The following is a 12,408-nucleotide window of genomic DNA, read 5'->3' as shown; positions in this document are numbered from 1 at the left end:
CAGCAACAGGAAAACAGGAAGGGCAAACAGTGCAGGCTAAAAGGAATCTTAAGAATCATCTAGTATTAGCCCTTTCATTTTTACAACAAAAGAAACTAAGGGCTTGAAATGACCTGGAAAAAAAAAATTTAGTTTGCTTATTCAATTGTGATCCTTGCTATAGCAAAATTCAGCTTTTATAGAATTAGAGACAAAATATATCTCCATGGAAACAATATTCCCAAGTACACATGTGAGGCTGAGAAGTATGGTTTTCTATGCAGGTCTTCACATCCTAAATATACAAATAGGATTTGTAAAAGAGCACAGCTTTATAATCAGACAGCTCTGGATTTAAATTCTGGCTCAACCATTTACTTTGATTTTGGTAATTTTTGTCCATTGGAGCCCCAGCTTTTTATCAGCAAAATGGGGATCATTAAGACCTACATTATAAGTTTGTTAGGAATGTAAAAAAGTATTAAGTCATCTAACTCAGGGCCTGGTACATTCCTGGCTACAGTCTGCCTGCAGGCCTTCTGACATTTTAATCAGAGTTGCATAATGCTCAATGAGAATCACCATCTCTGACTGCCACTGTTGACTTTATTGCACTAGCCTATATCAATCACAGAGAGCTCCACTAACAGCAGGGCGATGAAACTGTTGATGCTGTTATCAACAGAAATTGTCAATTACCTGACAACAGATGCTAGGTGCTACTTGTTTGAGGCAAAATAAAAAGACTGCTTGATTTTTCTTCTAAATGTAAAGTTGAGCAATCTATTTCTTACTAGAGTCCTGATCCCTGATCAATCATGCCTTCTCAAAACCAAAAGGGACCTCACAGGTCATCTAGCAAGAATATTCTCCACAGTACATTAGGTTAGATTAGATGACCAATTTCTGTGTAAAGCCTGCTAGTTTAAACCAAGCTCTCACTCAGGTAGCAGTTTATTACATTTTCTGATCCTTCTAACTACTAGGCAGTGTTTTTTCCCCCACTAAGAATGGACAGGTGATGAAAAAGTGAATGAAAACATATTAATGCCACCCTTATACACATATACTTCTGGAAACAAAAATCTTAATTATTTTCATTTGAGGGTAACAAAGGATATCCTATTTAATAACAGTTCCATAATATAAAAGTCAAGTTCTAAAAATACATCTTGAAGCTTACATTTACATTCTCAACATATATATTAGAAAGTTTGTCTTATACAAAGACATAAATCTAAGACCTGAAACCATAAAGATTCTAGAGGATAACTGGAAAACTCCTTCTAGACGCTGGCTTAGGCAAAGACTTCATGACCAAGAACCCGAAAGCAAATGCAACAAAAATGATAAACAGATGAGACTTAATTAAACTAAAAGGCTTCTGCACAGCAAAAGAAATAATCAGCAGAGTGGGAGAAAATCTTCACAATCTATACAAAGAACTAACATACAAAATCTACAAAGAACTCAAACAAATCAGCAAGAAAAAAAGAAACAATCCCATCAAAAAATGGGCTAAGGACATTAGCCCACTTTTAGACAGTTAGCAAAAGAAGATACGCAAATAGCCAACAAGCATATGGGAAAATGCTCAGCATCACCAATTATCACGGAAATGCAAATCAAAACCACAATGATACCACCTCACTCCTGCGGGAATGCCCATAATCAAAAAATCAAAAAATAATAGATGTTGGCATGGATGTGGTGAAAAGGGAACACTTTTACACTGTTGGTGGGAATATAAACTAGTACAACCACTATGGAAAACAGTGTGGAGATTCCTTAAAGATAAAAGTGGCTCTACCGTTTGATCCAGCAATCCCACTACTAGGAATCTACCCAGAGGAAAAAAAGTCATTATAAGAAAAAGATACTTGCACATGCACGTTTACAGCAGCACAATTTGCAATTGCAAAAATATGGAACCAGCCCAAATGCCCATCAATCAACGAGTCGATAAATAAAATGTTGTACATATATACATACACACACATATATATATAGTACATACACACACACACACACACACAACCATGGAATACTACTCAGCCATAAAAAGGAATGAAATAATGGCATTCGCAGCAACCTGGATGGAATTGGAGGCTATTATTCTAAGTTAAGTATAATAACTCAGGAATGGAAAACCAGATACTGTATGTTCTCACTTACACGTTAGGAGCTAAGCTATGAGGATGCAAAGGTGTAAGAATCATACATTGGACTTTGGGGACTCGGGGAAAGAATGGGGGTGGCAAGGGGTAAAAGAGTACACATTGGGTACAGTGTATACTTCTCGGGTGATGGGTGCACCACAATCTCAGAAATCACCACTAAAGAACTTATTCACGTAACCAAATACCACCTGTTCCCCAAAACTTAATGAAATAAAAAAAAATAAAAATGTTTAAAAAATTGTAAAAAAAGAAAGTTTGCCTTATAAATGTATAAAACAAAGAAAACATACCTGGGATGATATCATTGATGTGCAACAGAATTGTACTTTCAACACACGCAAAACTACAAAGCTGCACTCCGTCGAATCTTCCATCCCAGTTGCCAATAGGGTTATCCTAGAAATTAAATAATAAACACTAAAATCCTCCTCAATGAAATGTAAATGTGAAAGTCTGTATTTTCCAAAAGAATCCTCCAAAATATTTTACATTGGTAAATGTTAACAATTTTACCTAAAAGAAAGAAAGAATACATTAGGAATAGTTGCCATAGTAATAAGGCTTTGCTTTTTTCGTTTGTTTGTTCATTTTTTTTCCTTAGGGAAATGAGATCCAAGAATAACCAAGTTATATAGTAAACCCCTAGATAAGCAAAGAATCAAAAGTGTTTTTTGTACTTTACTGAACAATACATACTATGGAATAACACCTATTTGAGGTTTTAAAAGACAATGTTTTGCATAGAAAGATTCATTAATAATATATTATTTCACCCAGAAACATGTCTCTAATTAGCCCTAGGCTCTTCATATTCCCTGAGTACTTAAATATTGTCCATCTGAACTTCTGTATGCCTTTCTGTACATAAAAAGTCTATTTTCTAATTGTTCTTTTGTCATTTTATGCACATACAGGAATCTTCTCCAAGATGGAGATGTTTATATTTAATTATTTGATATTCTAATATCGTGCCAACTAGCACTGTGCTGTTCAGGGAACTACATCAGTAGATGGGCCAGACAACTGCCCTGGGCACGAATGTGCATGGCATGCTAAAATGCCCCTGGCAATAGAAGATGAATAGAAGGAAAAGGAGATAAAGAAAGAAGTTCTGGCATTTGCTCTCAAGGACTATAATAGAAGTGTTTGGAATAAATGTCTACACAAGTCAACTATGGGACAGACGGAGGCAGGAAGAGAAGCTGGCAGGGCAAACCTCTAGGCAGCTTGCCCCAGGTAAACAAGCTGACCCCAGACTGCCATCTGAAAAAGGCAAGGCCTAAACCCTAAACAGCTTCTGCCAAGTTTGAGGCCCAAGGTAAAGAACCTGACACAAGGGGAGACCAACCCCGATGACTTGTGGCCCTGTTTCTCCAATCTTCCCTCCATGCAGGCCACAATTCTTGAAATAAAGACTGAATTACTCTTTAAAGAATATTGGTTAAAAGGAGTGCTTTATTGTCAGCTATCCTGAGAGGCATACATGTTTTACTCTGGTTCTAACTCTTCACATATTAAGAGTAAATGTTTAGTAACTAACCAATGAGTATCAAATAGAGTTTCCTAGAATTTTCAAGCACAGGAAACACTACACTAAAACAAACATTACCTTACTAACCAAAAGGTGTACCTGAATAGATAAAAATGACTAAAAGCATCCCCATGGTGAGTATAAGAGACTACTACTCACGTCCCCTCCTAACTCATTCTAGTGTTCAATAATTCCATATGAATTTCTTTCTTTATACATAACAAAGTCTTGCCAGTATGTTCCATATATGATAAAAATGGTCTCGGCCTTTCTCTTCTTATTCTCTCAATGCCACAGGTATAATTCAACCTGCCACACTGGAATGGATCCATTATTAACAAGTATGATTGTAAGGAAACATTAAAAATAAGTGACAGAAACAAAAGGTCAAAACTTGTATGATTCCACTCTTATGAGGAGCCTAGAACAGGCAAATTCACAGATACAGAAAGCAGAAGAAATTGTGGTTAGCAGAGGTTGGGGAAAGTGGGTAGTTACTGTTTAACAGGCACAGAGTTTCAGTTTGGGGATGATGACAAAGTTCTGGAGATGAGTAGAAGTGACAGTACAACAATGTGAATACATTTAATGCCACTGTATGCGCACTTAAAAATGCTTAAAAGGTAGATTTTGTTATGTATATTTTACCACAATTAAAAAAGGTTTTTAAAATGAATGAAATCCTGTGAGATATTCTAATTATCTATTTCTCAAAATCAATGTGGTTTTCCTCTACTCAGATATTTTCTATAAATGATTTTTATACTAATTATTAAAATATACTAATTATTAAAATGGTAATATTATAATAGTAATAATATACTATATTAGTATATAATAATAGTAATAATGTACTAATTATTAAAATAGTAAATATACTAATTATTAAAACCAGATCAGCCATTAAATTGTGTGGAATATCATAAAAAAACATAGATTACCCCAAAAAACTTTTTCAAAATAAAGAAAAATAGGACATCATGTAATATATGTGCATTTTGTTTTGTTTTGTTTTGTCTACTGGTCAGCTACAATAAGGCAAATTTAAAGATTGAGAACATTACTCCAGTTTATTCAAATGGGAAAAAAAAAACTAAATGTAATTCTACATCTAGACCCCTGTTCTATTTCAATGCTCCTTTAGCAAAGATAAATTAGAACATGTTCTTTAAAGTATTCCAAATTAGATCATGTTAAATATTCGAAGTGTTCAATTTGCAAGTAAATTGGTCCTAAAACTAATACATATATATATAAACTATACATATATAATATATATGTGTATATATGTTTATGTATATATACAAATATATACAAACTAATACATATATCACAAAGATATTTAATCCAAAATTTTCTTACCATGTCCACACCAACAAAATATCCTAAGCTTTCTTTTCCTGGCAAAACATCACAGAATATAACTGTTCCAGATTCTATTGTTTCTCCAACCTTCAAAGAAACTCTGGAGTTTATTTCCAAAGGAGGAAGTTCGACCTGCATTGTGTCCACAGGACCTGCATAATCACTTTCCAACGCAGTGTCATCATCTTCTATGAGTTCTAGCTTGTCCAATGCAACAAACACGCCACAGTCTTCATCACACTGAAAAAGCTGTTTCCCTTGGTACACCCCGTCAGTGAAACCTTGGCCACGACCTTCTTCCTAGTTTTTAAGAGAGAGGGGAAAGAAATAGATATAGAAAGACTACTCATAGGGAAAGGGGTTCATTCTAGGGATTTCAGGAAAATCACTCTGGAAAAATTCTAAACGACACATATAATAAATAATATAATTATTAGCAGTTGCTGTTGGATTTAAGGTGTTTAAAAAAATAAGAAAGAAGTTGTATCTGATGCTGAAATATTATCTGATAATTTCAATTTATAACTCTATTATGAAAAAGCTAGGCTGAATTCCACGTTGTGATTCTAACATTAATTTGGTTATGAAAAGAAAATGTTACTTTAAGATAGCAGTAATGTTAGCTCCATTCATTAAGCACTTACTGCCAGCCACTGTGCTAAATCCTGCATCAATGTACCACAAAAATACTACAAGTCATGTACTATTAACACCACTGTACTGGTAAGCATGCAGAATGAGAGAAGTTAAGTAGCTTTGTTAAGTAACCTGGCAACCCAGCTAGTACTTGGCTTAACTGGGATTCAAATTCCTAATTGTTTACAATCACTGCTTTAAAAAAAAATTAAATCAAGAAGCAAAGAAGACATGCAATTCTACTGGCAATGTCAAAATGTAACTGGCATTTCAGTTACTGTGAATGAATATTAAGTTTGGAAACATATCACGGCATTCTTGGGTCTCCTTCCAGTAGAAATAAATTCCAAGGATGTTCACATATATTATCAGGGACAATCACAAGCAAGTTTACATTTCTGCAACTTTTTTTCAAAAATTTTATATCTAAATTGTTATTACTTAATAACATACATTAAGAAGAATTAAGAAACCTATAGATGATAATGCAAGGTAATTAACAACTTTTGATGTAACTATTTACAACTGGTAGCGTTAATGCTTAATATAGGCAATGTTAAAATTTCTAAAATATAAATGCCTGCAATAACCAGGTGAACCTCTTTGTATGTTCCTATCATAGCACATAGCTTTTTAAAACTTTCAACACCATCTTTACAGCATCGCAATTCATCATTAAAAAGTAAACAAAAAAATTAAATCAAGAAGCAAAGAAGGCATGCAATTCTATTTGCAAGAATGTCAAAATATAATTGACATTTAAGTTCTTGAGAATGAATATTAAGCTTAGAAACATATCACAGAGTTCTTGGGTCTCTTTCCAACAGAAATAAACTCCAAGGTGATTTTCACACATATTATCAGTGATAACTATAAGCAAGTTTTGGATTATGGATTTATCCATAACATGGATTCATCAGCAAGGATGATGAATATTAAAAATTACAGAAGACTCTTGGGAAAACTTTTTTGTATTTAAAGGAGAAAAATACATATGTGCATACAAATACACATAGACACACAAACACAAACACACTACTAAAATGGTTTATCAAACTTACCAGCAATTCAACTCCAAAGAATATTCCAGAGACTGTCCTCTCTGCTAACAGGGGTCCTCTGAAGCGCACAACTCCAGGAAATTTTTCTTCCCCAGATCTCAACTGTACTTTCACAGGGCAGCCCACGTCTATTTGGAGGCCTTTACTTAGTCTGTTTCTGTTTTTAAACAGGCTGAACCTCTCCTCACAATTGGTAATTGCCAAAAGTAACTCTGTGAACTTTTCATTTATCTCTGCAACATCCTTTTCATCAACAAAGAGAACTGCATGAGGTTGCTCTAGAATTTTTAATCCAATCTGATTTTTCTTGCCTTTTGCAGAAGGAATCCTTGAATGCCCCACAGAACGATCTTGAATATACTGTCCTATACTTCCCTTCGGTACTTTAAGGAGCTTTTGTGTTTGTTTGTCTGTAACGCTGCATTCTTGAAGAAGCAAATAAAAACTCCGCTCTTCCCAGTAGGGCGAAGTAACTTTTTCTTGGCTCCATAAGCCTGAACTCATTGTGATATTAACTTCAAAATACTAATTCAAAAAAAGGAAACTACTAATAACTTTGTCATAAAACCGCAAAAAATAAATTCAGTGGCAGTCCCAAAGCATGTTTTCAGCAACGTGGTGTCCATGCTGTAAAAAGAAAGGAAATCTAAATGCCTGCTGAAGAAGCAAAAATAAACTTTAGACTTCATTCTACATGACTGAAAATTAAGACTGAAGACTTTTAAAATTTTCATTTGACCAGTAAACACATACACATAAATGAAATATTTTCAAAAAAACATCTAAAAGAGTTAAAGACATACAGTATATTACTTCTATCTACTGTAACTGTGCATATTTAATTAATGAAATCCAATTGTAAGGTACTTTCAAACACAACACAATAATGTTTGCTTCCAAGACAATGAAATTTATAAAATCAGATTCTAGTAAAAACTTTTAAAGGTTACCCTTATATACATATTCTAATTTTTAAAAAATTTATTTTTATTTATTTATTTATTTTGAGATAGGCTCTCACTTTTGTGGCCCATGCTGGACTGCAGTGGTACAATCATGGTTCACTGTGGCCTCGACCTCCCAGGTTCAAGTGATCCTCCTACCTCAGCCTCCCAGTAGCTGGTATTATAGGCGCGTATCACCACACCCAGCTAAGTTTTCTATTTTTTGTAGAGACAGGGTCTCACTATGTTGCCTAACCTTGTCTTGAACTCCTGGGCTCAAGTAATCCTCCTGTCTTGGCCTCCCACTGTGCTGGGATTACAGTCATAAGCCACCAGGCCTGGCCCATGTTCTGACACTAATAAACTTTTAAAAGTAGCATTTGGGGCTGGGCTCTGTGGCTCATGCCTATAAATGATAGCTATGATATGGCCATATTTTGATAATGGAACATTTTACCTCTGACTAAACTTCATTTCACATATTTTGTCTGAAGATGGGCAATGTTCATCACATTAATCATAATTATCATCTAATTTCTCAAATCGCAAATATCAGATATAATGTGACTATATTAAAAATATTTTAAAAATCAATTTTGTAGCATCAAAACTTGTACCACAGAGCAAGAGAATATCATGATATAATTGCATTCTAATTTATTTCTATGATTTCTTTTTCAAATTTTCATTTATTTTATTTATTTATTTATTGAGACAGCGTCTTGCTCTGTCACCCAGGCTTGAGTACAGTGGTGTGATGATAGCTCACTATAGCTTCAAACTCCTGGGCTCAAGTGATCCTCCCGCCTTGGCCTTCCAAGGTTCTACGATTACAGGCATGAGCAACTGCACCTGGTCCTCATTTAAAATTTTTACAAGAATAATAATCTTTCCAATGAAGTAGCCTTATTCTCAAACCTATTTTAACTGATAGTTAAAAAACTACACAATTTCATTAATTCAAACTGAGACTTTACTTCATTATTTTAATTACTTTTCTGCTGAACACAATAGCTCCCAGGTATCCCTGTCATAAGAATGTGGCTATCTGGTTTCCAAATACAGTACTTATTTCATCCTTCCTTGAGATAGAGGTATCCATTTCCATTATTCTGGATAATGGCTGCAATTGATAGCACTATCATATTTATTTTATTTTAGCAATTCAGAAATAAATACTCCTAAAACTAAAGAACCAAATTTTAGATTTAATCACTTAATGATCAAACAACCTGGCAAATCTATACACAGAGGAACGCTTCTTTTAGAAAGCACTGCTAGATAATGAAGTATTCCATAATGGTAACGTTTTTAAAAGTCTCTCCTTCTACAAGACAGCATGAGACATGTGGTTTAGCCAAGACAGGATACAGCTTAGGCACCCCCTTCAAACCAACCTGACTGAACTATCTGTATAACACTCAGTGAGGGTAAAGGCAGAGGTAGCATGAAGTGGTTCTCTTTTTTTTCTTCTTCTTTGTGGTGTGTTTGTTTTCATTCCACTTGAGGGCACTGTCTACTTCAGCAAGAATGGTATCAATTCATATCTGCCACTTACATAAGACACCTGTGGAAACCTCTATCTTGACACCATATAAACAAAACTCCTTTTAAGGGCTGCCCAAACAGCTACCCAACCCCTCAGTTTGGTTCTATTCCTTTAAAGGACCAAACTGAAGTGTTGGTTCTTTTTGACCAAAATGCTTTTAACACGTCAACACTTTCCACAAGAAAATGTCCTTATTTTTTTCTTGATCATTGATGTATCATTATGACTGTAAATTATTTTGCATAACTCTTGATCTGCAAGGCTGTTATTTTGTTAAAAGGCTGTACCTTATGCTTCCTGAGGTCACGAATGCTTTCTACAGATCTACTGTCTAGAGTTTTCCCTTGCAATCAGCCATTTTCTGTGGTTTCCTGCTGTATGCATTTGACTCCTTTTACGGCCTTGTTGCTTTTCAACTTACTGCTTCAAATCAGTTCTGAGAAGCCAGGTGGTGAAACATGTTTGTGTGTTTGAAAAACAAAGCAACAATCGTGAAAAGAGGTACGCATACATTCTGAAAGGGTCTTTCGGAGCAAAGCGCACATAAGCTTTACTGAATAGAGATTTTGGTCACTTCCAGAAGGTTATGATAGTCAAAAAGCAACATCCAAAACACTGAGCTGTGGTTTTGGTTCTCTTTAAAATGTATTCAGATTTTTTGGACCAAAAGTTTTTTGAAAAGGGTAAAGCAATTCTATTTTGAAAAGAAATTCTTTTTTAAAATTCCTAAGATTAATGTCTTCAAATAATACAATCAGAAACTTCCTTGAATCTTAATTATTGCTTTATACCAACAGCTCCTACTCTATTGGTCCTCTAGCTTAACTATTCATGTCACAATTTAAAATAAAAATCATTAGTGCTAATAATCGATTATTAAGACAAAACTAAATTACTACATGTGCATTAGGACACTATGTTAAATAAATTTGATTATAAGCTTGCTTTCTGAAATAATTTAAGGGAGGGAATCCACAGTAAAAATTGATGTAACTGCTAGGTTTATGAAAATGCTTTGGGTAATAAACAATAGCTTTCAAGTACCATATTTTAAAGTGAACTCTACAAGGAGCAGTAACTTTTTCCCTGACTTTCATGAGCACAAGTGGAAATGAGCTTAGACTTAGTAACACGATGGGTCATGTTACACAACTAGAACAGTCAAGCGCAAGTTATCAAATATTTCAAAAGCATTATCCAAAAATAAAGGATACAGCTTTCCTCTTTCAGAAAGAATACATTAAGAACAGGTTTGAAACTCTCTGATTAAAAATTGATTCTCTTCATTGTAACTGATAGAGAAAGTTGAATGGGAAACTTCACAGCTCGAGCCTAGAGATATACAAGGCAATAAACTGAATGATCATTAATATTCTCAGCCAGGTGCGGTGACTCACGCCTGTAATCCCAAAACTTTGGGAAGCCAAGGTGAGTGAACAGCTTGAGCCCAGGAGTTCGAGACCAATCTGTGCAACATAGTGAAACTTCATCTCTACAAAAAGTACAAAAGTTAGCCAGGTGTGATGGCATGTGCCTGTGGTCCCCGATACTTGTGAGGCTGAGGTGGGAGGATGGCTTGAGTCCTGGAGGGAAGGGCTGCAGTGAGCCATGATCCCACCACTGCACTTCAGCCTAGGTGAAAAAGCAAGACCCCGTCACGTACTCTGTCACATATACACACACACTCATATATATATATGTACGTATGTATGTATATATATGTATGTGTATATATATACACACACTCATATATATGTGTGTGTGTGTGTATATATATAGTACTCAAAATACCAGTATTACAATAAAAATATGCTAACATACATTTCTCCCCACTATAGAGGTGAATATAACGCCAACATTCTACTTTCACTGGGATGTGCACAGTAGTTAAATAGTTAAAGTCTTAGGTACCCCAAGCAGTAAACACTGACTCAACACACTATGAAGGGAAAGATCTAAATCACATTGTAAATGAGTTATTTATCATCAAGAAGGTTGGTTTGTTAGTTTGGTATTTTTTATGCTTTCAGTACAGAGTTAGATAGTGAAAACTACATCATCTAGGCTAGGCACAGTGGCTCACTCCTGTAATCCCAGCACTTTGGAGGCTGAGGTGGGAGGATCCCTTAAGCCCTGGAGTTCAAGGCTTTAGTGAGCTGTGATAGCGCTACTGCACTCCAACCTGGGCGACAGAATGAAAGCCTGTCCCAAAAGCAAGAAAAAAAAAAAAAAGATAAAATTAGCAGGGTGTGGTGGTGTATGCCTGTGGGCCCCGCTACTCGGGAGGATGGGAGGATCGCTGCAGCCCAGGAGGTCCAGGCTGAAGTGAGCTATGATCACGTCACTGCACTCCAGCCTGGGTGACAGAGCAAGACCTTGTCTCAAAAAAAAAAAAGGAAAGAACAACAACAACAACAACAACAAAAACATCAATCCACATTCACTCAGCTTCTGCCTTTAAGTAAAGGCCTAGGGAACAGTAAGACAACGGAAGGAAAAAGAAGCACAGCTAAATTCAAAGTCACTGTAGGGCAGGTGGGGATGAGGGGTCAGTGTGAAGGGAGAAATTTTCATTTGTATTCTCTTATTACTTTGCAGGTTAAATCACTTTGAGTGAGTATATCACAAATGACTCATCTAAATACTGTCTTACTTCAGGCTGGATAACTGTGTGATTATGAATATCCTGCTAATAAATACTGAATGAAAATTGCCAACGAGTTGAAACACAGTAATATGTTTAACCCTAAAGCCATGTTGAACACAAGGCCTTTCCTTTGGGGACACTGAAGAAGGAGAACAGTTCAGGTTCACATAGATTTGAAAACATTTCTGGTTATCTGAGCTTGTTGATGGTCTGGATTCTAAGTAAAGGGGAACTTACTTGTATTAAGATAAAGTCATTAAACCAAGGTGAGGGTTGGAAGGCACAAATATTTATCAATTTTCCATGAAGGCAATGGAAAGATGATCGGGAAATAAGTTTTACATGAAAATGTTAAAGATTACAATTACCACATTCTGAAAGGCAACATATACTACAAATGAACATCAGTAGCTACAGAAAACTAACAATGGTTAACTTATCCAGAAGATACAGTGTCTTTCTGATTCTCAAGTTATCAGGTTATATTGTTCATAAGGATCTCACAAAGACAGATCC

The 12,408-nt window shown here is 35.3% G+C and overlaps 1 protein-coding gene across 4 annotated transcripts in view; it reads right to left on the bottom strand.

The window, feature by feature from the left end:
* CYLD (CYLD lysine 63 deubiquitinase) overlaps positions 1-12,408 on the bottom strand; it is a 59,935-nt gene that overhangs the window by 44,993 nt on the left and 2,534 nt on the right. For all 4 annotated transcript variants that reach the window (XM_007992941.3, XM_073015370.1, XM_007992950.3 and 1 more), the window contains exons 3-5: positions 6,753-7,379; positions 5,053-5,355; positions 2,450-2,555 (exon numbers count right to left, since the gene is read on the bottom strand). In XM_007992941.3, the coding sequence (XP_007991132.1) occupies positions 2,450-2,555; positions 5,053-5,355; positions 6,753-7,256 (913 nt within the window). In that variant the 5' untranslated portion in view covers positions 7,257-7,379. The remainder of the gene's footprint in view (positions 1-2,449; positions 2,556-5,052; positions 5,356-6,752; positions 7,380-12,408) is intronic.

This window comes from Chlorocebus sabaeus, chromosome 5 (assembly GCF_047675955.1).
Source record: "Chlorocebus sabaeus isolate Y175 chromosome 5, mChlSab1.0.hap1, whole genome shotgun sequence".
NCBI lineage: Eukaryota > Metazoa > Chordata > Mammalia > Primates > Cercopithecidae > Chlorocebus > Chlorocebus sabaeus.
Note: the sequence above shows the minus strand (reverse complement) of the source record. Positions and strands in the feature narration are given on the sequence as shown.